We start from the raw sequence: 24,888 nt of genomic DNA, 5'->3' as shown, positions 1-24,888 counted from the left end.
TCAAAAGGTCAAATAAATCAGGTAAGGATAGTATGTTTGGGTTAAAGTTGCGGTTGTTTGCTCTGCTGGCAGTCATAGCTTTGGGGCTTTTCTATTTTTTACCACATCAGTGAACTGCGTGTTGACTGTGTGTGTGTGTGTGTGTGTGTGTGTGTGTGTGTGTGTGTGTGTGTGTGTGGGGCCCAAAATGCTGGACCCCACAAGTTTAAAGCGCTGTTTGAGGGTTAAGACTTGGTTTTAGGATTAGGGTTAGAATTAGGTTATGGTTAGGGTGAGGGTAAGGGTTAAGGTTAGGCATTTAGTTGTGATGGTTAAGGTTAGGGTAAGGGGCTAGGGAATGCATTATGTCAATGACGGGTCCCCACAAAGACAGTGAAACAAACGTGTGTGTGTGTGTGTGTGTGTGTGTGTGTGTGTGTGTGTGTGTGTGTGTGTGTGTGTGTGTGTGTGTGTGTGTGTGTGTGTGTGTGTGTGTGTGACTGAGACGAGAGAGAGAGAGAGAGAGAGAGAGAGAGAGAGTGAGCACTTCAGTTTACCTGGTGAAGAAATCAGCGATGCCGAACCTCTTTGGCATCAGCTTGGTGTCCGAGCTGTCTGTCTGTTCGCTCCGGTCCGGCAGATGGTCCGGGGCGCTCTGCCTGCGACCCGCTTCCAAAACGTTCCGAAAGTCCTCCTCGTCTCCAAAATAAAAGCCCCCATCCCCGTCAGGAGACAACGGGGTGGCATCACAGCTGAGGGACACCACAAGGTTGGGGTTAGTCCTTAAACTTGACGGCCTGACGGGTAAACTGAGCGCACTGAAATCCTCATCATCATCATCCTCCCTGATGTTGGGTTCAGAGAGCGGGCTGTCGCCGTTCACGTTGGAGAGGGTTGACGTGCGGGGTGAGGGGAGTTTGGCACTTGATCCCAGGGTGGGGGAGTCCTTGGATGCGACCGGGGCGGAGAGAGGGAGCTCTGCCGCATGTGGCGCATCCTCCCCCGGGCACTGAGAGAACAATGTCCCGCTGAAGTCGCTTCGGTTCCTCAGATAAAATCCCGACCCGGCCCCGTTTTCCTGCTTTGCCCCCAGGTCGAAATGTATGTCTGAGTTGTTTTCGTGGGAATAGTCTGAGTCGGGCCAGTCACATGTTGCTCTAGCGGTGGTCACGATGTGTAAACCACCGTTGGCAACGTTCACTTCCTCACAGTCCACGTCGCATAAACCGAGTCTCTGACCCAGAAGCACCGGGCTGGAAAACACTGTCTGTTTACAGAAAGCGATATCTGCTCCGGGACCGCAGTACTCCGGCCTGTCAACATCCCCGTTGGGCATGTTTACATCTGGACAGTGGGGGGCCGCGGCGGGGCATACGCAGTTCCGCTGGTGCTTCCCCGTGAATGGCAGTCGATCAAGGGGGAGAGAAGTCCGGATGCAACCACCGCTGGTTGTCTCTTCTCCCGGGATAACTTCGTCGGAATCCGGGGTTTCCCCTTCGCTTTCCCCTGCAGGGTGCTGCTGCATCTCAACTGAAACCGGACCCCCGAGCACAGCTGGACAGGAAGCTACTGTAGTCCCTGTGAGGCCGAGCCCTTCTCCTCCTCCTCCTCCTTCCAGTCCGACCATCGTCGGCTCCTCCTGACCGAATGACTCAGTAAATCCGTTCTGGTCGCCGCAAACCCCCGAAATCACACAGCTGCCAGTCAACTGCCCGGGGAGATACTCCTCCGCCGCGACCAAATCCAACATTATCTCCCTGTTTTGCGGGGGCGGCTGCACCGAGGCGTCTCTGTTTGCATTCCTCCCGTTACCGGTCACGTATATATGACCCTTCCCAGCTTCCTGACCCCCGCTGACACCGGATAGCAGCGCTGTGCCGGGGTCTTTGAACGCGATGTAAGATGTATTACCTCCTCCTTCCTCTTCGTTCTCGTTCAAGTCAACGGCAGACGACCCTCCGTTCTCTTTCGCCGTTTCCATAACGACTCAGTCCGTCGAACGAGCCTCGGCCCCGGCCATAGAATCCTGGAACGAGTCCTCCTGCCCGGCGGCTCGGCAGCAGCAGGTTTTGTTGTTCTCGGAGGAAGGGGCTACCATTTTAGCCCTCAACGTTACCTGACACTCACCGGGTGGAACATGTTACTTTCTTGTGTCTTAAAATAACAATATCTGCTCCTTCTTTCTTGCGAAGTTAACGTCGTCGCCGGGCAGAAGATTATTTAAATCCAGTGAACGTTTTAGCTGGCTGCATCAGCGGCATTCCCGGCCACAGACCAGCGCCATCTTGAAAAATACCCCAACAATGACGTCATGCCTCCTCCACCACCACAAACTCACTCCCGGAGTTTTCATTCGCTGACAGTTGACGGTGACGCCTGCTGGTCACTGCGTGTAACTGCACCAGGGATCCCTGACCCCCGGTGACTCCAAGACCCCGTAAATAAATAAAAAAATAAATCCCTTTCAGTAAATTACTGCATTGAAAATGTGAGTTCAGTAAACTCAGTCAGTTTAATCATGAAAATGTAGTTTAAGTATTAAAAGCACACTACTTTTGCACTAATACTTTTTGCACTTTACATCCCACTCCATGTGTACTTGTCTTGATATTATGTCTTATTTGTATATTTGTATTTTTGTATATTATGTTGACATGTGTCTATATGTATATTGTTGTCTCTATTGTACAGTATCTGTCTATATTACTATTTGTCTACTGAATGTTTACTACTACATGTCTATTTGTTGAATGTATGGAGTGTTAACACCTACCGAAGTCAAATTCCTTGTGTATGTAAGTATACTTAGCCAATAAATCAGATTCTGATTCTGATAAAAGATGAAATAAGATCTTTATTGATCCCCAGCGGAGAAATTCAGATATTGCAGCAGAACAACAGAAACAAGAGGGAAGTATAGAAAGTAACAGAAATAAATAAGAGGTATATCATCTCTATATGCATGTACATACCCACTTGTGATAACAAATATTTATATGTATAGGCTACTTTATCAAAATAGTTGGCAATTACATTTCTGTAAATCGATTATTCGCTATTACAATTTTTACATCTGAGATGTAGAAAGAAAGGAAATTAGTTATGTCCTGATAGGGTTTATTTTTCATTTCATGTTTATTTGAATAGGACATAGACATTTGTGAAACAGATCTCCAGTGTACAGCATCACAACATTTATATCTGTTGCTAGTTTCCAATGCCTGTCCCTAAAAGGGCTTTTAAACAGTCATAAATCAAACACTACACATTGACACATTAAAATACATAAAGCTCATAAACATACAAGACACATCCATATGTTGTTAACTGTAGTTAAGTACAGACAAATACGTAATTTACAGGTGGGGATGGGGGGGTTATAACCCCCAATAATCACAACTGGCCAGTAAACAATTTCCTTTACATAAATAAAGACATTTGCACCATAATTTGATGCAGAAAAGGCACAAATTGTTGCAGAAATATTCACCAGAAAACAGGAGATGTAGTGTTTGATATGCTCAAAATGTTTTATTTTTGCACAGTGCATTACTGTAAAAGCAGAATTTTACTGTTTTGGAGATGGTTGAGGAGGAGTTCATTTTGAACTATTGAAGAATTATTTCCATAATGGATTCATCTCCTGATTATTTTAGGTTTAGGTTGAACCTAAGATATCAAAAAAAGAGGAGAGAACCCCTGAGAGATCCCACTCGTACCTCCTATCTGGTGAACATTGTAGACTTATAGGCATCACTCATCAGTGTCTCACACACACACACACACACACACACACACACACACACACACATGCACGCACACACACACACATGCACACACACACACACACACACACACACACACACACACACACAAACACAGGCACACATGCATATACATACACACACACACACACACACACACACACACACACACACACACATTTCCCTACAGGTATGTTTACATACTGCTATACTATTTAAACATTCCTGGTTCAGTTGCTTCCTGATTATTGTCTCTGAGTTTGTGATCTGTGAAGCTGCACACTGTGCTGAATCAGGATGACCAGCAGCGACTTTGTCACCAACATGCAGTCCAGGATGCAGATGCAGATGGAGATTAGGGACGAGGACAAGCTGTACAGGTACAACGGGGTGTTGTACCCGCGAATCTTGTGCCCCGAAGAAAGTTTTAAGGCTCTGGAGAACATCGAGGCCAGAGAGGACGACGTCATGCTGGTGGCTTACCCCAAATGTGGTGAGAGATTGAGATATGATAACATTTATTAAATATGTTCAGACAGAGTTACAACCGTCCTTTGTTAAAAAAAACAAATGATGAATAAAGTTTTTTAAAAGTCTCACAGGAACATTTAACCTCTGACTCCCCCTTCACTGGTTGCTTTTAATGTAATGACTGTGGTGAAAGTATGTTCCTTTAGCTTTAAGCAGAAATGGAAGAAGTACTCAGATCTCTTATTAAATAAAAGAAGTAGCCTAATACTACACGGTAAGTAAGTAAGTAAAATTCCTGCATTTAAAATGTTATTGAAATGAAAGGAACTAAAGTATCAGCAGCATCTAAATAAACTTAAAGTGCTGAAAGTAAAAGTACTCATTGTGCAGATTGATATATATTATATTGGTATGTTATAATTATTGATGATGCATTATTTTTTCATTGATCCTTTAATGTTGCAGCTGGTAAAGGTGGAGATCATTTTAAATACTGCTGAGTAGTTTGTGAATTAATCGTTTTCTGTAATATGTCCTGAGATAACTTTTGTTATGATTAGACACTGCAAATATAATTAGATTGAATTCATTTGTAAAGTAAGTAACTAAAGTTGTCCAAAAAAATGTGGTGCAGCAAAAAGTACAATATTTCCATCTGAGATGTCGTGAAGAATACAGAGCCCCGGAAGGATCACACACAGAAAAAATAATATCTCGAGGCATTGATAATTAAGGCGTGTGCATGTCTTATTTTTCAACCCTTCAACCTTTGAAGTCTCAACAGTCACTTTACTGACATCACTGTGCAGGAATTCTGGGTCCTGCCATGCATAAATGTGCACTAATGTGGAGATGATTCATTATTATTTAATGTCTTTCTCTTAAAAACACAAAGATCTCACAGTGCGGTTTTTGAAAGAAGAAAAGTGTGACATTCCTGCTGTCTGAACTTAACTGTTCCCTACGCTCTTTTATGCTCCCATCATAATTACTAGGGCCACTGGAGGGCAGTGCCGCCTAACAAGAAAACATGATTTCTGATTGTACAAACGACTTATTGGGGCCTTTTTGAGGGAACATGCTCCTTTAAATATATCAGTATTTTAGACATCTCTTACAACTCTTTTGTTTGCATTTAAAGTGACCCGAGTCACATTTTAAACAATGTGTTTACCCCTTTAAATGACCCGGACTGATGTTTCCCCATCTGTTAACTGTGATGCAGAGTCATTATGTAACAGAAGTGTGTGTGTGTGTGTGTGTGTGTGTGTGTGTGTGTGTGTGTGTGTGTGTGTGTGCAGGTTTTAACTGGATGGTGGGGGTGTTGAGGAAGATCATTGCAGAGGCGACAGGAATGAAAATTGAATCCAACATGCCACCGCTGATCGAGTTTTTTGGACCGGACGTGGTAAAGGTACTCATTGGATGTGTGTGTGTGTCAGTGGTGGAATGTAACTATGTACATTTACTCAACTTGAGTTCTTGAATTTCCCCTATCTATCTATCTATCTATCTATCTATCTATCTATATATCCATCCATCCATCCATCTTCGTCCGCTTATCCGGTCTCGGGTCGCGGGGGTAGCAGCTCCAGCAGGGGACCCCAAACTTCCCTTTCCCGAGCCACATTAACCAGCTCCGACTGGGGGATCCCGAGGCGTTCCCAGGCCAGGTTGGAGATATAATCCCTCCACCTAGTCCTGGGTTTTCCCCGAGGCCTCCTCCCAGCTGGACGTGCCTGGAACACCTCCCTAGTGGTGTAATACCGCACCTGCTGCGCGATTCTCCGACCAATCTCCCGATCCATTGTCCCCTCACTCGCGAACAAGACCCCAAGGTATTTGACCTCCTTCACTTGGGGTAAGGACTCATTCCCTACCTGGAGAAGGCACTCCATCGGTTTCCTGCTGAGAACCATGGCCTCAGATTTAGAGGTGCTGATCCTCATCCCAGCCGCTTCACACTCGGCTGCGAACCGATCCAGTGAGTGCTGAAGGTCACAGGCCGATGATGCCATCAGGACCACATCATCTGCAAAAAGCAGCGATGAGATCCCCAGCCCACCGAACTGCAACCCCTCTCCACCCCGACTACACCTCGATATCCTGTCCATAAATACTACAAACAGGATTGGTGACAAAGCGCAGCCCTGGCGGAGGCCAACTCTCACCTGAAATGAGTCCGACTTACTGCCGAGAACCCGGACGCAGCTCTCGCTTTGGTCGTACAGAGATTGGATGGCCCTGAGAAGGGACCCCCTCACCCCATACTCCCGCAGCACCTCCCACAGTATCTCCCGGGGGACCCGGTCATACGCCTTCTCCAGATCCACAAAGCACATGTAGACCGGTTGGGCATACTCCCAGGCTCCCTCCAGGATCCTTGCGAGAGTAATTATCTGGTCCGTTGTTCCACGACCAGGACGGAATCCGCATTGTCCCTCTTCAACCTGAGGTTCGACTATCGACCGAACCCTCCTTTCCAGCACCTTGGAGTAGACTTTACCGGGGAGGCTGAGAAGTGTGATACCCCTGTCATTGGCACACACCCTCTGGTCCCCCTTTTTGAAAAGGGGAACCACCACCCCGGTCTGCCACTCCTTAGGCACCGTCCCCGACTTCCACGCAATGTTGAAGAGGCGTGTCAACCAAGACAACCCCTCCACACCCAGAGCTTTAAGCATTTCTGGACGGATCTCATCAATCCCTGGGGCTTTGCCACTGTGGAGTTGTTTAACTACCTCAGCAACTTCCACCAGGGAAATTGACGACAATCCCCCATCATCCTCCAGCTCTGCCTCTACCATAGAGGGCGTATTAGTCGGATTTAGGAGTTCCTCAAAGTGCTCCTTCCACCGCCCTATTACCTCCTCAGTTGAGGTCAGCAGCGTCCCATCCTTACTGTACACAGCTTGGATGGTTCCCCGCTTCCCCCTCCTGAGGTGGCGAACGGTTTTCCAGAAGCACCTTGGTGCCGACCGAAAGTCCTACGGACTATTTAACAGATGTTCAATAATGTCAAAACGTTACACACTAAGCCTTTAAGTTTTAATTTGAAGTACTTTTACTAGAGTATTTTGTTCTCGTGCCACTTTCTACTTCACTACATTGATCTGACAGCCAGTGATGATCTACCACAGTTAAAAGTTTCCTGCTCTTGAAAGCAGTTTTTATTTCATTCATTTTCCTCGCTTTGCAGTTCTTCGTTTGTGACGTGCCTGATACTTCTAGTCTCTTATCTAATCTTTTATGATGAATCTAAATAACTAGGTTGATGATTGATCATATAATCATACTCGTCCTGATCATGTTTAATTCACAATAACAAAGCGTGTGATGAACAGCAGCATATAAAAGTATACTGTGCTAGATAAAGATGATCTCCCCCTTCAGGTCCTGGATGAGACTCCCTCTCCGAGGTTACTGGGGACTCACCTGCTCCCCGACAACATCCCCAAATCCTTCAATGCAAAGAAAACTAAAGTAAGTTTCAACACCTCTGCACAGTGAAAGAAAAACAAAGTATTATCATATTATAGTGCAGTTTATCAGGTGTGAAAACAGTTGATTAGGCATGAAAAACTCATGATTTTTATTTCTCTTTTATGACGTTTTGATTTTCTTCTCTCCATATTCTTCTTTCATGTGTTGTACAGACGCTGGTGATCTTCAGGAACCCTAAAGACACTCTGGTCTCCTCCTATTATTTCTATGACAAAATGCCAGTCCCATCTTTGCCGTGGGATACCTTCTACTCCAACTTCCTGAGTGGAGACAGTGAGAAAACACACACATCAACATGTTATCCCCACCCTAAAAAACATCGACAGTAGCATTTAATAGTGTTAACTGAATAAGCACTGTCTATTTATTATTAACTGCTGAACCACGTTTGATGATGGTTCAGGCATGCATATATTACCAAAGAGGTCTATCACGGTACAATGGCGGACTCAAATGCACGACTCGACACAGGGAATCACAGGTAAGTCAATTTATTGTTCCAAGAACAATGCAGGCAAAGGTACAAAAAGTGGCAGGCAAAAATCGTAGTCAAGAAACACTGGGAATACAAACAAGGAAAAACACTGGAGAGAGTGACTTACATACAACTACAATCTGGCAGAGGTAAGTGGGACTGGTGAGTATTTATGCATGGGACTGAGGGAAAGCTGAAAAACAGGTGAACCAAATTAGGGGCAGGGATAGTAATCATACAGGCGGGAAAACAGACAAAGGGAGGAAGGGCAAGTGACCTGAAATGAGATAGACTGTTATTTCAAAGTAAAACAGGAAAAGCAGACAAATAAACAAAACACAAAATAAAAGCAGGGGCAGAACATGACAGTACCCCTCCCTCTAAGGCCGAACACCGGACGGCCCTGGCTCTTCAGGATGGAGCCGGTAAAAATCCTGGATGAGACTGGGATCCAGGATGTTACTGGCCGAAATCCAGGTCCTTTCCTCTGGACCGTACCTCTCCCAATCCACCAGGAACTGCCTTCCACAGCCCCGTTTCCGAACTGCCAAGAGACGCCGGACAGTATATACGGGACCCCCTTCAATGAGGCGAGGAGGTGGAGGAGGAGGCGTGGCAGGAACCAAAACACTCTTTGGTCGGCTTGACCTTGCTCACGTGAAACGTGGGGTGAACCCTCATGGACCTGGGAAGCTTCAACGTAATGGCCACAGGATTAATAACCTTGGACACAGGGAAAGGCCCCACAAAACGAGGAGACAACTTACGACACTCAGTGCGTAGTGGTAAGTCCTTGGTAGCCAGCCACACATTCTGACCCACACGATAGTGAGGTGCAATGGATCTCCGTCGGTCGGCCTGTTTCTTGTACACCTCCCTGGTCCTCATGAGAATCTGATGGGCTCTAGTCCACGTTCATCGACAGCGTCCGACCAACGCCATAGCAGAAGGCACCCCTAAATCTCTCTCGAGTGCAGAAAACAGGGGAGGTTGATAACCATAGGCACATTTGAATGGAGACATACTGGTGGATGAACAGGGCAGAGTGTTATGGGCATATTCCACCCATAGCAGATGCTTGGACCATGTGGCTGGGTTTTGGGAGACCAGACAGCGAAGACCCGTCTCCATTTCTTGGTTGAGCCTCTCCGTCTGTCCATTGGACTGAGGATGATATCCAGATGACAAGCTGACGGAGGCCCCAATCAGAGTACAGAACGCCTTCCAGAACTGCGAGACAAACTGGGGACCCCGATCCGACACCACATCCGCAGGAAATCCATGTAGCCTGAAAACATGAGAGCATAACCTCTGCTGTCTCCTTGGCGGAGGGCAATTTCGGCAGAGGGATGAAATGCACCATTTTGGTAAATCTGTCCACAACAGTAAGAACAGTTGTGTTACCGTCAGAAGGGGGTAGACCAGTGACGAAATCCAGAGAGATGTCTGACCATGGACGTTTGGGAACTGGCAGAGGTTGAGGAAGACCCACGGACGCCTGGCAAGACGTCTTGTTCCGGGCACAGACTGGACAGGCTGCGACATAATCCATGACCTCAGTCTTCATGGATGGCCACCAGAAGCGCTGTTTTACCACGAACATGGTCCTCTTGGATCCAGGGTGACAGGTGAGTAGGGATGTATGAGCCCAATGAATGACCTGGAAACGAAGCTCAGGAGGAACAAACGATTTGGAGGACACCCCACAGGAACCTCTAAACCCTCCAATGCCTCTTTAACCCTCGCCTCCACCTCCCAAGTTACAGCCCCTATAACACAGGTGTCAGGCAAAATGTTAGTACGAGTCAAGGGAGACGGATCAGGATCAGACGAGACAAAGCATCAGGTTTAACATTCTTGGAGCCAGAACAATATGATAGGGTAAAGTTAAACCTGGTAAAGAACAATGCCCACCTCGCCTGACGTGCATTTAGTCTCTTAGCTGAGCGTAGGTACTCCAGGTTCTTGTGATCCATCCACACCAGAAAAGGCTGCTCTGCTCCCTCCAACCAGTGGTGCCACTCCTCCAGAGCCACTTTAACGGCCAACAGCTCCCCGTTTCCCACGTCGTAATTCCATTCAGGACCCGATAACTTGCAGGAAAGGAAGGCACAGGGATGAAGTCTTCCATCCTCAGATGAGCGTTGAGACAGGACAGCACCGACACCCACGTCCGAAGCGTCCACCTCCACCACGAACTGGTGATGAGGATCCGGCAGAATGAGCACAGGAGCAGTAGAAAACTCCTCTTCAGACGACCAAACGACTGTTCAGCAGACGGAGACCACTGGAAGGGCACTTTGACAGACGTGAGATCATGGAGAGGAGCAGCAACAGTGCTAAAGTTTCTGATAAACTTGCGGTAGAAGTTAGCAAAACCCAGAAACCGCTGCACCTACTTACGGTTGGTAGGAGTGGGCCACTCAGCTACTGCCTTCACCTTCTCCAAATCCATGCAGAACAAGGAAGGAAACTGTGGTAACGTGGAATTCACACTTTTCAGCTTTAACATCAAGCGGATTGTCCAACAGCGCTGCAACACCTGCCGCACATGCTGGGTGTGAGTCTGCAAGTCTGGGGAGAAAATGAGAATGTCATCCAGATAAAACACAAACGTTCAACATGTCTTAGAACGTTGTTCACTAACGCTTGGAACACAGCAGGAGCGTTAGTGAGACCAAAAGGCATAACAAAGTACTCATAGTGTCCTGTAGGAGTATTGAATGCCGTCTTCCACTCATCACCACTTCTGATCCTGACCAGATGATAGGCGTTGCGGAGATCGAGTTTAGTGAAGATCTTGGCCCCTTGCAGGAGCTCAAAAGCAGTAGCGATCAGAGGTAATGGGTAGCGGTTCTTAACTGTTATGTCATTGAGTCCTCTGTAATCAATACAGGGTCGCAGGGATTTGTCCTTCTTACCCACGAAGAAAAAAACAGCTCCAGCTGGAGAAGAGGAAGGACGGATGATGCCCGCTTTCAGCGAAGCCCCCACATACTCCTTCATGGAACCCATCTCAGGAGGTGACAGAGAAAACAACCTGCCCTTGGGAGGGGAGGTTCCAGGCAACAGGTCAATGGCGCAGTCATAAGATCTGTGACGTGGCAATGAAATAGCCTTAGTCTTGTTGAATACCTCAATTAAATCCAGGTAGCATTCAGGGACGCTGGAGAGATCAGGAAAATCCAACGTTGGTTCCTCCAGACAGTCACTGGCAGAAAAAAACCTCACTAACACCCACCTCAATGCAGGTGGCGAAACAAGTCCTTTTGCAGCTTTCTCCCCATTCCACAATTTTGCCCGAGAGTCAGTCAATGTGAGGATTGTGAGAGGTGAACCACGGAAACCCGAGGACCACTGGGTGTGCAGGAGAGTCAAACAGATGAAAGGTTATAGTCTCAGTATGACCCTCCACAAAGGTCATGGTCACTGAGGAGGTACAGTGAGAAATTCTCCAGAGTAACTGACCGTCCAGAGCTGATGCCTCCAACGGTTTGGAAAGTGGAACAGAGTCCAAGTGAAGTCTTCTGGCGAAGTTGACGTCCATCAGGCTGGTGTCAGCGCCAGAGTCCATTAACACTGCCTGCGTAAGAGAAACAGAACCATTCGACAAGACATCTTCAACCTTCGGACGAGAGGGACAACTAGGAATACTTGTACGGCTCACCAGCGCCCTCTGGAAAACTGATGAGCCTCTTCTTTTACCGGACAGGAGGCGATGCGATGACCCAGCTGGGCACAGTAGAGACAGTGTCCTTCCCTCATACGACGTAGTCGTTCCTCTGGAGAAAGGCGAGCTCTACCCAACTGCATCGGCTCCTCAACTGTCATCATCCCGGAACCTGACGTCATCAGACAATGTAGTTCTGGCATAGTAGAGGAGGAAAACTGAAGGGCTCTGGAAGATGACGTCATCTGGCGGTGACACTCAGACGAAGCAGTTTGAGTGCGACGAGCAGTTCTGGATGACGAAGGCTCCCTCTGCTGGACACTCGAAGTAATACTCTCATGAGACTCCTCTCTCTCTCTCCAACAGTCGTTTGTCAATCTTGATGGCAAGTGCAATCAGTGCATCCAGATCTGCCGGTAAGTCCAATGGTGCCAAGTGATCCTTCACTTTAGCTGACAAACCACACAGGAAAGCATCAGAGCAAAAGAATTCCAACCGCTCTCGGCAGCCAGGATGAAAAACTCAATGGCGTAGTCAGAAACTCTTCGTCTAGCTTGCCGTAACCCCACTAAAGCACGAGCAGCCTCTCTTCCTGGAGTAACATGTTGGAAGATCCGTGTAAAAGTCTTAGTGAAACATGGGTAGGAATCACATACCGCTGACTTGTGGCTCCACTCAGCTGCTGCCCATGACTCGGCTCTCCCAGAAAGATGCGAGATGATGAACGCCACCTTGGCTCGATCGGAAGGGTAAACAGCCGCTTGAAGCTCGAAATGAAGCTCACACTGGGTCAGGAATGCTCTACAATCACCAGAGTCTCCAGAAAATCTCTCCGGTCGAGCGAGATGCGGGAACGGCGAAGAAACAGCCCTCGACCCAGTAGAGGCAGCCGCGGATCCGCTCCCAGTCCCAGAACCGGCAGACGACTCTCTTGTAGAAAGGCGTTGAAACTGAGTGGCAAGCTGAGCAATCTGGTCACTCACTCCGATCACTTGGTTCTCCTGGCGATTAGCCGTCGTCATCAGCTCATTCCGAAGAATGGTAAGTTGTTCTTCCTGCTGATGCAAGCGCTGAGCCTGAGTGTGCAGAGCTGATTTAACAGCCTCAGAGTCGGCTGAGTCCATTATGGCCAGATTGTACTATCACGATACAATAGCTGACTCAAATGCACGACTCGACACAGGGAATCACAGGTAAGTCAATTTATTGTTCCAAGAACAATGCAGGCAAAGGTACAAAAAGTGGCAGGCAAAAATCGTAAAAAACACTGGGAATACAAACAACAAGGAAAAACGCTGGAGAGAGTGACTTACATACAACTACAATCTGGCAGAGGTAAGTGGGACTGGTGAGTATTTATGCATGGGACTGAGGGAAAGCTGAAAACAAACAGGTGAACCAAATTAGGGGCAGGGATAGTAATCATACAGGCGGGAAAACAGACAAAGGGAGGAAGGGCAAGTGACCTGAAATGAGATAGACTGTTATTTCAAAGTAAAACAGGAAAAGCAGACAAATAAACAAAACACAAAATAAAAGCAGGGGCAGAACATGACAAGGTCTGCAGGGCTCAAGGGTTCAAGTCATCAATTTAACTACTTTATTGTGTTTTCAAATGTTCGAATGCATAGCTTATTAAAGAACAGCTTGTTTATTGCTAAGGCCGTATGCTCAAATATAAATCTTTATTTAAAAAGTAAACTTATAAACAACAATTACTTATTTCACAAGTAAATTGCTGTTTTATGAACAAGCGCGCTTCATCAATGGTTCTGTCTTGAGGGAGGAAGTTAATACTTATAAAAAAGCATATAGTGCTGGACTCGGTCAGACCAACTACAATATTTGGCAACAGACAAAAGAAAAAAGGCTGGAGTCTCTCAAGAGAGAGACTCAAGTACAACAGCCCTGCTGATGGATTTTTTTTTTTTAAATTGGTCCAGTGTGTGTGGGTGCTGCATTGTAATCAAAGTATTCTAAGAATTACAACATTCCCGCTTCACAATAAAAGCTTGAAACGGTTGTATGCTTTTAATGTGAAGCAGCAGAATACGGTAAACCATGCCAATTAAATATTAAACATGTGTACTGGCTGATCAATTGTTATTGTGGTGTGTGTGTGTGTGTGTGTGTGTGTGTGTGTGTGTGTGTGTGTGTGTGTGTGTGTGTGTGTGTGTGTGTGTGTGTGTTGTGTGTTTGTGTGTAGTTGTCTTTGGGTCGTACTTTGATCATGCTTTGGCCTGGGAGAAGAGGATGGACGACCCCAACGTCATGATTGTCACCTATGAAGAGCTCAAACAGGTATACATCACACACTCACTTTGTTTCTTTGTGCCTGATAGAAAGTTGTGGCTTTTTAAATGTATAGCATTACATAAAGTATATTATGTTTAAAGGTCATGTTAACAGTTCTATGAAAAATGATCCTGCAGAAAGTTAAGCCTTGCTGCATGGAGACAACCAGTCCCAGTCAACATTGAGTAGAAGTGTCCGTCTGTAACGGCTCTGATTCTGCTTCCTGTCCTGCAGGACCTGAGCGAGGGCGTGCGTCAGATCTCCACCTTCTTCGGCTTCAGCTTGACGGAGGCTCAGGTGCAGCAGATCGCAGAGGGGAGCACCTTCTCCGCCATGAAGGAGAAATACGCCAACATGGTTACAGGAAACAACCTCTTCAGAAAAGGTGCTTTAAATAATTTGTTTCGCTACAACAAATCTTTTTTTAGTTTTTACTCAAATTAACCGTTTTATCCATTGAATGCATTGGTTTTAAATTAAACTGCAATTTGCGTATTTACAGCACATGCAGTGCATACAGCAGCTCTCATTGTGGGGCATGCAGTAATAAATACATGGAATACATAGGAAGTATGGTGCATTACTTTTTGTAGCTACTGTATATGTACGAGTGGTTCATGAGAACGACCTGCATTTACCGTGACTGCATGATTTATTTGGGCTTTATATCTTAAAACATGAGATTGGTATTAACCTTCATGTGGTGCAGATACAGAATATAACTTTGTCACTTTGAGAATAAAATCCAAGAGAACATCAGAGGGTTAAACTGCATGATATTTTTGTCCCCGAGCAGGCGAGGTCGGGGACTGGAAGAACCACTTCACACCAGAACAGAGCCAAGAGATGGACGACGCCTTCAACAAACACCTGGCAGGGACCAGGCTGGGAGACAAACTCAACTACCAGCTGTACTGTCAGTAGTAGTTCCCCTCTGTAAGATCCTTTGACTCTGTCATGGACCCAGCAGTCAAGGAACACAGGAACACAGCTTTAAAAATAATGGGTTTATATTCCCAAAAACAAAGATTCAGCAAAGAAAATATAAAGGTCAGCAAACCAATAAAATGCTAATAAAGTCATTTTAAACCAAATAAACTAATGTCTTTTATGTACTATTATGTGACTGCAATTTAAAATAACTCAACATGTGGTAATGATGTGGGTAAAAATGCACAACCTTGAAACTTACTCCAAAGATACAATCTAATAAGTCCACATAATGAAATTATTGTCATTATATTGAGGGGTTGGACAACAATATAACGAAATTTGGGTGGCAGTTCCCTGAGGCAAAAAACATACAACAATTAAAGACATAAAATCATTAATAATACAAACAATAAAGTGCAAAGTAAAGTCAGCGAGCAGCAGCAGTAATGTATGCAACCCCCTTCTCATTCTCAACTCGTGAAATACTCTCAGTGTATCTCAGCGTCAGATACCAACGCAAAAGTCACACTTTAGCATCTGTATGGGCAACATATTCTCACTACCCAACGCATAAAATACGGACGCTTTGGCATGTGCCTTTGGCGTTGTTATTCATATCTAAACGTGCTTGGTCGGGACTCTTGGCGTCACTTTTGACGCTCTGGGTCTCCGGTCTCCTGGGTGAAGGTCCTGTGTTGTTTGACCCACCCTGACCCACGCCGCTGACAGGATTACATTGGAATAAGTTGAAAGCCCCCCTGCGTCTGACTGAGCATAAAGGAGACTTTTTGTGTCTGTAACTAACGCCAAAGGCAACTGACCAACCGTTTTGACGTGCTGGGAGTGAGAACATGCTGCTATTGACTCAAAATGATCAGACAGCTTGGTAAAAACAGACAGGGTTGTTCTACCAGCTACATATATATGTAACTTTATCGTCTGCATACATCTGAAAACCTGCTCTCGGACATGATTGCAGTAAGTTATTTATATATAAACTACAAAGTAAACTTTCCTAAACTAAACGTTCTTGATTGCATGCTACACTTTCCTTCCTCTCTTCCACAGGGCCCCATACTCCACAAACAGTGACCTACCTGCACTATACATCTTCTGGTACATTTAAAAGACATCATTGATAATAATGATGAAAAGTAGCGGGCTTATCACACTGCCTTGAGGTAGACAATCCTACAATGACATGTTACGTAATCGGTCTAACAATTCAGGTGTTTTGAAGGATGGCAGCCATGTTTCTTACCAATCTTGCTCATTTATAGTAGACATGTGTATGTCTGTCCCACAATGCTGTACAAGGCAAGGCAAGAGAATTTTATTTCTAAAGCACATTTCAGCAACAGGGCAATTCAAAGTGCTTTACATAAAAGATTTAAAGCAATGGCTCCTTGTTTTCGCAAGTAAAAATGAACTTTGAGAGACTCTTCAGTGTTTCTGTCTATTCTTGATAATGTAATTATTCTAACAGCATGTCAATAAACTATACATGCCCTTGATGTGATTCTCATTTTCCGGTGTGGCCCTTATGAAAATGAGTTTGACTGACCCATAAATCCCAAAGATTTTCATTCATATAAATGTTTTTAGATCAATATCTGTCTCTGATATTCTGGCTCTTGTAACAGGTGACGTGGACACAGCTAACTAGCATTGAAAGACATTAGTTTTAAAAATGGCTGAGTATCATGAAAAATAAACAGGAAAATCATCAATTGCCAGTGTTCATCAATCAATACATTTAATTATGTGACTATTTCACAAACTGCAATGAGACTGGGTTGGGCCACATGAGGAGAATAAAAGGAAAATGCAAAAAAGTAATAAATGTGATGAGATGTTTGACTGAAAGGGAATGGCTTTGTGGCGCAGCAACGACAGGCCGCTGCCAGACAGCAGATGTAGAGCTTGGCTCTGCTGGTGCTGGTGCTGACGGGTGTGGTGCCAAGAGTCAAGATTCAAGAGGTTTATTGTCATTTTCACAGTAAAGACAACGTACACCATGCAATGAAAAGCTTGCTTTGCCAGTCTTCTAAAACAAACAATAAAAAAGTTGTAATAAGTAGTTCTAAAAAATGTATTAAGTGCTATTTAGTCAATCAGACAGGGGTGGTGAGGCGCTTTAATGTACCTCTTTATACAGGCTTTTTTTTTTTTTAAATAGAAAAATGCTTTGCGCTGGTCAGGGGCTACTTGGCACAGAGAATATTTAACAGGGGGTACATTATTGAAAAAATTTGAGAACCACTGGTTCATAGGTTTACTTTCTCTCTCACTGACTGGGTTCTTTATCCGACAGGCGAAGGTGTGATCATGAGCGGTTTCAAGCTTGGTGATGTCCAAGTCCTTTCCCGACTCCTTCCACTCTCCGTATCCCTTCTTCCAGCTGTAGGTGACAGGTCCAGCGTCTGTGATGTCTGCGTCACAGGTCAGTGTACTGTTGTCCGAAGCATAGTCTCTGGCGCCACTTCCTCAGGCTGGGGTACTTGATCAATGAAGCGTTAAAAGCTCATTAAGAGACCTTAATGAACAGTGTGAAATACCCTATATAGTCATTCTATCACCCCTTTAAGTCATGTTGTTGATTACCAAACATCCAGTGGTTAAATCCAGGGTTGTGGGGCTTTTAAAGGTTGAGATATAATCAATCGTATCTTTAACACACTCAGCTATCAGATTACCATTGAACTTGGAAGAATATACATGTATTCAGATCAGCAAAACCTTCCCAGGGAGAGGAGCTCCCACATCCCAGCATTGATTCCAGATTTTTTTCAGTGTGATGTTCGATACGAAGTTTAACTGTTTGTTAGGGTCAACACACTAGACTCAGCACTAAACTCATTCAACTGAGTGTGGTGAACTAAATAAAGCCTCTGTTGGGTGGAAAATTCAAATATATTTACAGTATATGTAATATGTAATATGTATTACCCCAAGTGAAGGAGTTCAAGTACCTTGGAGTCTTGTTCGCGAGTGAGGGAACAATGGAGCGGGAGATTGGTCGGAGAATCGGCGCAGCGGGTGCGGTATTACACTCAATTTATCGCACCGTTGTGACGAAAAGAGAGCTGAGCCAGAAGGCAAAGCTCTCAATCTACCGGTCAGTTTTCGTTCCTACCCTCACCTATGGTCATGAAGGCTGGGTCATGACCGAAAGAACGAGATCCAGGATACAAGCGGCCGAAATGGGTTTCCTCAGGAGGGTGGCTGGCGTCTCCCTTAGAGATAGGGTGAGAAGCTCAGTCATCCGTGAGGAGCTCGGAGTAGAGCCGCTGCTCCTTCGCGTCGAAAGGAGCCAGTTGAGGTGGTTCGGGCATCTGGTAAGGATGCCCCCTGGGCGCCTCCCTAGGGAGGTTTTCCAGGCACGTCCAGCTGGGAGGAGGCCTCGGGGAAGACCCAGGACTAGGTGGAGGGATTATATCTCCAACCTGGCCTGGGAACGCCTCGGGATCCCCCAGTCGGAGCTGGTTAATGTGGCTCGGGAAAGGGAAGTTTGGGGTCCCCTGCTGGAGCTGCTACCCCCGCGACCCGTTACCGGATAAGCGGAAGAAGATGGATGGATGGATGGATGTAATATGTACAGTACCGGCTACGTTCACACTGCAAGCAAAAATGGCTCAAATATATAATGTTCCTAATCCTTTAGGACCTAAAGGGGCGTGGCCTCGTTTTTAAAGTGTAGTGAACATCGTGTGGATGGCTGAAAAGTTATAGTTGTATAATGTGTTAATATTTTCTTTTGCTGATATTAGATATTTAATTTCAATTCAATTCAATTTTATTTATAGTATCAAATCATAACAAGAGTTATCTCGAGACACTTTACAGATAGAGTAGGTCTAGACCACACTCTATAAAGCCCCAACAATTCCAATAGTTCCCCCAAGAGCAAGCATTAGCAGTGGCTATTGCGACAGTGGCGAGGAAAAACTCCCTTTTAGGAAGAAACCTCGGCAGACCCAGACTCTTGGTGGGCGGTGTCTGACGGTTGGGGTTATGACGGTACAGGATGTAGCGTGGCACAGCAGAGCATGGGTGGACGCGGTGGACGCAGCAGGACGTAGTCGGGCATTGCAGGGAATCGCAGAGCGTAGCAGGGTGTAGCAGGTCCATAGCCACAGCTGCACCCAAGACCCAGGTCTTGGTGTCGCCCTAATCCGAGGCGATGTTCTGGGTGAAGAAGAAACATAAGGACTCCGGGGAGTAAACTCCCCAGAGCTAGGTGAGTAACAAGCACTTCTGAGACATGATGTGCATAAAAGGAAACAAAAGAAAAGAGCGTGTCATAAGAAGGAACTTCCTCGGCAGTCTAGAATTATAACAGCATAACTAGGAGAGGCACTATATTATTGATTATACGATAGGTAAATCTGATGACTGTAAAGAGAAGCAGAGAAAAGCAGGGTGCTGTGTCTGCAGCTATACACCCTGCCCCGCCGGTCTAGGCGTTCACTGCAACTCCTCACTCCCTAACTATAAGCTTTATCAAAGAGGAGAGTTTTCAGTTTAGTCTTAAATGTAGCGACGGTGTCTGCCCCCCGAACCCAGATTGGGAGCTGGTTCCACAGGAGAGGAGCCTGATAGCTGAAGGCTCTGCCTCCCATTCTACTTTTAGAGACTCTAGGAACCACAAGTAACTCTGCATTCTGGGAGCGTAGTGCTCTAGTGGGACAATAAGGTACTAAGAGGTCCTCAAGATATGAAGGTGCTTGACCATTTAGAGCTTTATAGGTCAGAAGAAGGATTTTAAATTCAATCCTGGATTTTACAGGAAGCCAATGGAGAGAAGCTAATACAGGAGAAATATGATCTCTTTTCTTAGTTCTTGTCAGAACACGCGCTGCAGCATTCTGGATCAGCTGGAGAGTCCTAACGGACTTATTTGAGCATCCTGATAATAAGGAATTACAGTAGTCCAGCCTGGAAGTAACGAATGCATGGACTAGTTTTTCTGCATCGTTTTGAGACAGGATGTTCCTAATTTTAGCAATGTTACGAAGGTGAAAAAAGGCTGCTAGAGGTGTGTTTTAGATGGGCGTTTAGATGGGCGTTAAAGGATAGATCCTGATCAAAAATAACTCCTAGATTTCTGACAGTAGTACTTGAGGCCAGGGCAATGCCATCCAGAGTAATTATATCTTCGGCTAATGAGGTTCGTAGGGGTTTGGAGCCCAGGACAATAACTTCGGTTTTGTTTGAGTTTAACATCAGGAAATTGTAGGCCATCCATGATTTTATATCTTTAATGCAAGCTTGAAGTTTAGCTAGCTGGCTGGTCTCGTCTGGCTTGATTGACAGATATAATTGGGTGTCATCCGCATAACAGTGAAAGTTAATTGAGTGTTTCCTAATAATATTGCCTAGAGGAAGCATATATAAGGAGAATAGAATTGGTCCAAGCACTGAGCCTTGAGGAACGCCATGGTTAATTTTAGCGTAATTGGAGGGTTTATTGTTAACATTAACAAATTGCGATCGATCAGAGAAGTAGGACTTAAACCAGTTTAGTGCGATTCCTTTAATGCCAACTAAATGTTCCAGTCTCTGTAAGAGGATGGTATGGTCAATAGTATCGAATGCAGCACTAAGATCTAATAAGACAAGTACGGAGACAAGTCCTTTGTCTGATGCAGTTAGAAGATCGTTAGTGATTTTCACCAGTGCCGTCTCTGTGCTATGATGCTTTCTAAATCCTGACTGAAAGTCCTCAAATAAGCTATTGCTATGTAGAAAATCACATAACTGGTTAGCGACTACTTTCTCAAGGATCTTGGAGAGAAAGGGAAGGTTAGATATAGGTCTATAGTTGGCTAAGACCTCAGGATCGAGGGTGGGTTTTTTCAGTAGAGGTTTTATCACAGCTACTTTAAATGACTGCGGTACATAACCTGTCAATAAAGACATATTTATCATATCTAGCAATGAAGTGTTAACCATGGGTAACGCTTCTTTAAGTAGCTTCGTTGGGATGGGGTCCAAGAGACAGGTAGATGGCTTAGCTGAAGAGACCTTTAGCATTAATTGTTGAGGGTTTATAGGATAAAAGCAATCTAAGTATATGTCAGGTCTAGTCGTTCTTTCTAGCAGTCTGTCAGTTAAAGGTGACCCATTAGAGGTTGGGGGAAAGAGGTGATGAATAGTATCTCTAATTGTTATAATTTTATCGTTAAAGAAACTCATGAAGTCATCACTACTCAGAGCTATAGGAATAGATGGCTCAGTAGAGCTGTGGCTATCTGTCAGCCTGGCTACAGTGCTGAAAAGAAACCTTGGGTTGTTCTTATTTTCTTCTATTAGTGATGAATAGTAGTCTGATCTGGCCTTTCTTAGGGTCTTCCTATAGGTTTTCAGACTGTCTTGCCAGTCTAAACGAGATTCTTCCAGTTTGGTGGAACGCCATTTACTTTCAAGTTTGCGCGAGATTTGCTTTAATTTACGAGTTTGGGAGTTATACCAAGGTGCTAGTTTCCTTTGCTTCATCGTCTTCTTTTTAAGGGGAGCAACAGAGTCTAAAGTCGTCCGTAGGCAGGCCGTAGCATCGTCTACGAAATGATCAATTTGAGAGGGACTAAAGTTTACATAAAGATCCTCTGTTATATTACGGCACAGTAATGAGTTTAGTGCTGTTGGAATATCTTCCTTAAATTTAGCTATAGCACTGTCAGATAGGCTTCTAGCGTAGAAGCTTTTATCTAATTTCGTATAATCGGGTAGTAAGAATTCGAAAGTTATTAAGAAGTGGTCTGATAATAAAGGATTTTGCGGGAATACTATTACGTCTTCAATTTTGATGCCATATGCCAGCACAAGGTCGAGGGTGTGGTTAAAACAGTGCGTGGCCTCGTGCACACTCTGACTAAAGCCAGTTGAATCTAGTAGTGAGTTGAAAGCAGTACTAAGGCTATTGCTGTCAACGTCCACATGGATATTAAAATCACCTACAATAAGTACTTTGTCTGATTTTAGGACTACACATGATAAAAACTCTGAGAATTCCGATAAAAATTCACAATATGGACCTGGTGCTCGGTAGACAACAGATATAATAGGCTGTACTGTTTTCCATGTTGGATGCTGAAGGTTAAGAACGAGATTTTCAAAAGAGTTATAATTTAGTTTAGGTTTAGGATTAATTAACAGGTTTGAGTCAAATATGGCTGCAACTCCCCCTCCTCGGCCTGAGCCTCTAGGAATTTGAGTATTAATATGAGTGGGAGGAGTGGCTTCATTTAGACTGACATACTCTTCATGGCCCAGCCAGGTTTCAGTAAGACAGAATAGATCAATTTGATTATCGGATATCAATTTCGTTTACTAGTATTGCTTTAAAAGACAGAGATCTGATATTTAGTAGACCGCATCTAATTTTCCTATCCTGTTCTATCATTGCAGTGGTAGTTGTAATTCCAATTAGGTTGTTAAGTATTGCCCCTTTTTTGGTTACCTGTGGCTGACGTGAACTGGATGCTAAATTGACTATGTTTGCAGTCAACTCCTTATTACTTAGGGGATTCAACACTTTGTATGGTCTATTGTTGATTATAACTGGAATAGTACTAGTACTACATGTTACCCTGCAGAAAACATTTTCAGATTCATTCACTTGTAAAGTGCCATTAGGATCAATACCTGGGGGGGCATGAATCTGTGATATTTTCAACAGAATGTCAATACTTAACTTTCAGTGTGGTCGTTATGTTGTCAGATAGCAGCCTGGCTCCATGTCGGTTTGGGTGGAGACCATCATGTTTCAGCAGGCTGGGCCTCTCCCAGAACAAGTTGAAGTTGTCGACATAGGGAATGCCCAGGGAAGCGCAGTGGGGTTTCAGCCAGGTGTGGAGCCCGAACAGTCTGGACCATCTTTCAGCACCCTTTCTGTAGGTAGGTAGAGGCCCAGAAATGACAATCCGTTTTCCTGTGCCCATCAGGGTGGTGATGAGAGTGGTGAAGTCTTTTCGAAGTGCTGTTGGCCGTCTCTCTCTGATGTCGTTTGTGCCCACATGCACGATGATGTTGTCGACCTTAGCGTGGCAGGCGAGGATGCTGGGAAGTTTGTGCTGGATGTCACGGACCTTGGCACCAGGGAAGCAGTAGACCTTGGACGGACCGCTAGGTGTAGGGGGAATGTAGAGGTCCCTGACCATGGAGCTTCCGATGACCAGCGTGGAAGTTGTTGGGTCTGAAGGGGGGCGCGCCGACTGTGTGGATGGGCCAGGATGAGCGCCGTGGGGACGTGGCAGAGAAGGGTTTCCGCAGAGCAGAGGGAACTCCTCATCGTTCATCAGAATGGTGTAGCGATTTTCTAGTCGTATAGGTTGGGCTGGGCCTGAGCGTTGTCCTGACCGCCTGCTGTGGTGCTTGCTTATACGCCATGGCTCAGGCTGGTGTGGAGTGGAGCTGGTCAGCAGAGCTGACTTGGTTCTCGGCAGAAGCCGAGGAGAGACGACAGGGACAGAGGTTGTATTAGTGCGTGGTGGGGTGAGAGTAGTGCAGGGCAGAGTGGAATCAAAACATCCGACATTAGTGTGTGTGTGAGGGGAACTTCCAATGATAATGGTGTCAAGGAACTGTTCATTCACCTTGATCTGGTGGAGAGTCGCTATTCTGGCTTCAAGTTCCTCCATATTTACATAGCTTAAAGACATATTTAGCATTACAAATATTAGTTTTGTCAGGGCGTTGGCAAGTGTTAGTTGGCCAGATCTTGTTCCTGAGACAGAATTAAGTAAGTAAACACACAAGTATTATAACCAAAATGTACTCAAAATATCAAAAGTCAAAGTACTCCTGCAGAAAAATGCCCCTGCTGTTATTATAGCCTATTAGATTAATGTCTTGTTAATACAAGATTAGTGATTGTAGATAGTTCATGGGTTGGTTATAAATGAATCAACCACTCACTCAATTAATCAATCAATCTTTATTTGCACTTTTCATACAGGTTGGTGCAATTTAAAGTCCTTTACTGTTGACTGACAAGCAGATAATAAGACAGTCCAAACATTAAGCTGTAAAAAGTACAAACTCTGCTTATTAAATGCATTAAATTGAAGTATAAATGAGTATAAAGCTCCGGTCTTTCTTTTTATAAATCATTTCAATAGTCTGCTTCAGAGAATGGCTGCATTCAGAAAGTTCCATTATTATAGAGTAAATGATATTGTACAAATATGTAAAGGCAATTAAAGGTGCTCTGAGCGATGTTGGGTGACGTCACTTCTTGTTGACGTTCGTTCGCCCCTCCCTCCTCCTCATCCCGTCCCCTCCCCCTCCCTTCCGCGCATTAACCCCCCAACCCCCACCCCCAAATCCTTCTTGTCAGTTATTGGCTGGAAGACTGTTTGTTATGTTTGGTGGTGCAGGATGGCGCAGTTTGTTTTTGTTGGTGTTTTTGGAGCCTGGGCTGTCTACAGAGACCACATTTTTTTACAGTGTGTTCAGGGGACAAGCAGCTAGCGGATAGTGAGGAGATGTTTGCTGTATGTGAAAAAAAAAAAAATGTTGTAGCCTAAAAAATGCGTCACATCGCATAGAGCACCTTTAATTACACACAAAACATAATGAAGGCAAAATAAATCTCTCAAGCAACATTTAATTGGTTTCTTATATCTGCATGCAGCATAACATCTGAATAATAATGTCTATGTTATTAACTTCATTAGTCAAAACAAGTTTGCAGAGCGGATTGTTTTCAGGGTGTACTTTCTTTCTCACTGACTGGGTTCTTTATCCGGCAGGTGATGGTCATTTCCTTTCCCGAGTCCTTCCACTCTCCGTCT

General features: G+C 45.0%; 2 protein-coding genes and 1 long non-coding RNA gene across 4 annotated transcripts in view; 2 read left to right on the top strand and 1 right to left on the bottom strand.

Annotated features, from left to right (window-relative positions):
• The window catches only part of LOC116056388 (TBC1 domain family member 12-like), a 33,018-nt gene extending 30,731 nt beyond the window's left edge, over positions 1 to 2,287 (bottom strand). For both annotated transcript variants that reach the window (XM_031308566.2, XM_031308565.2), the window contains exon 1: positions 537 to 2,287. In XM_031308566.2, coding sequence (XP_031164426.2) covers positions 537 to 1,960 — 1,424 coding nt within the window. In that variant the 5' untranslated portion in view covers positions 1,961 to 2,287. The remainder of the gene's footprint in view (positions 1 to 536) is intronic.
• A 1,738-nt stretch (positions 2,288 to 4,025) lies between these two features.
• Positions 4,026 to 15,293, top strand: LOC116056394 (sulfotransferase 6B1-like). Its single transcript, XM_035992026.1, has 7 exons — positions 4,026 to 4,236; positions 5,516 to 5,628; positions 7,608 to 7,697; positions 7,871 to 7,991; positions 14,070 to 14,164; positions 14,393 to 14,543; positions 14,955 to 15,293. Exons 1-7 carry the CDS (start codon positions 4,041 to 4,043, stop codon positions 15,080 to 15,082), a joined length of 894 nt encoding a protein of 297 aa, XP_035847919.1. The 5' UTR covers positions 4,026 to 4,040; the 3' UTR covers positions 15,083 to 15,293.
• A 5,696-nt stretch (positions 15,294 to 20,989) lies between these two features.
• LOC118493189 lies at positions 20,990 to 24,358 on the top strand. The gene is made up of 3 exons (XR_004895168.1): positions 20,990 to 20,999; positions 23,490 to 23,493; positions 24,173 to 24,358. It is a non-coding gene; the product is annotated as an uncharacterized LOC118493189 (long non-coding RNA).
• Positions 24,359 to 24,888: the final 530 nt, after the last annotated feature.

The sequence above is a fragment of the Sander lucioperca genome, chromosome 15 (assembly GCF_008315115.2).
Source record: "Sander lucioperca isolate FBNREF2018 chromosome 15, SLUC_FBN_1.2, whole genome shotgun sequence".
NCBI classification, from domain to species: Eukaryota; Metazoa; Chordata; class Actinopteri; order Perciformes; family Percidae; genus Sander; species Sander lucioperca.
This window is presented reverse-complemented; position numbering and strand designations above follow the sequence as displayed.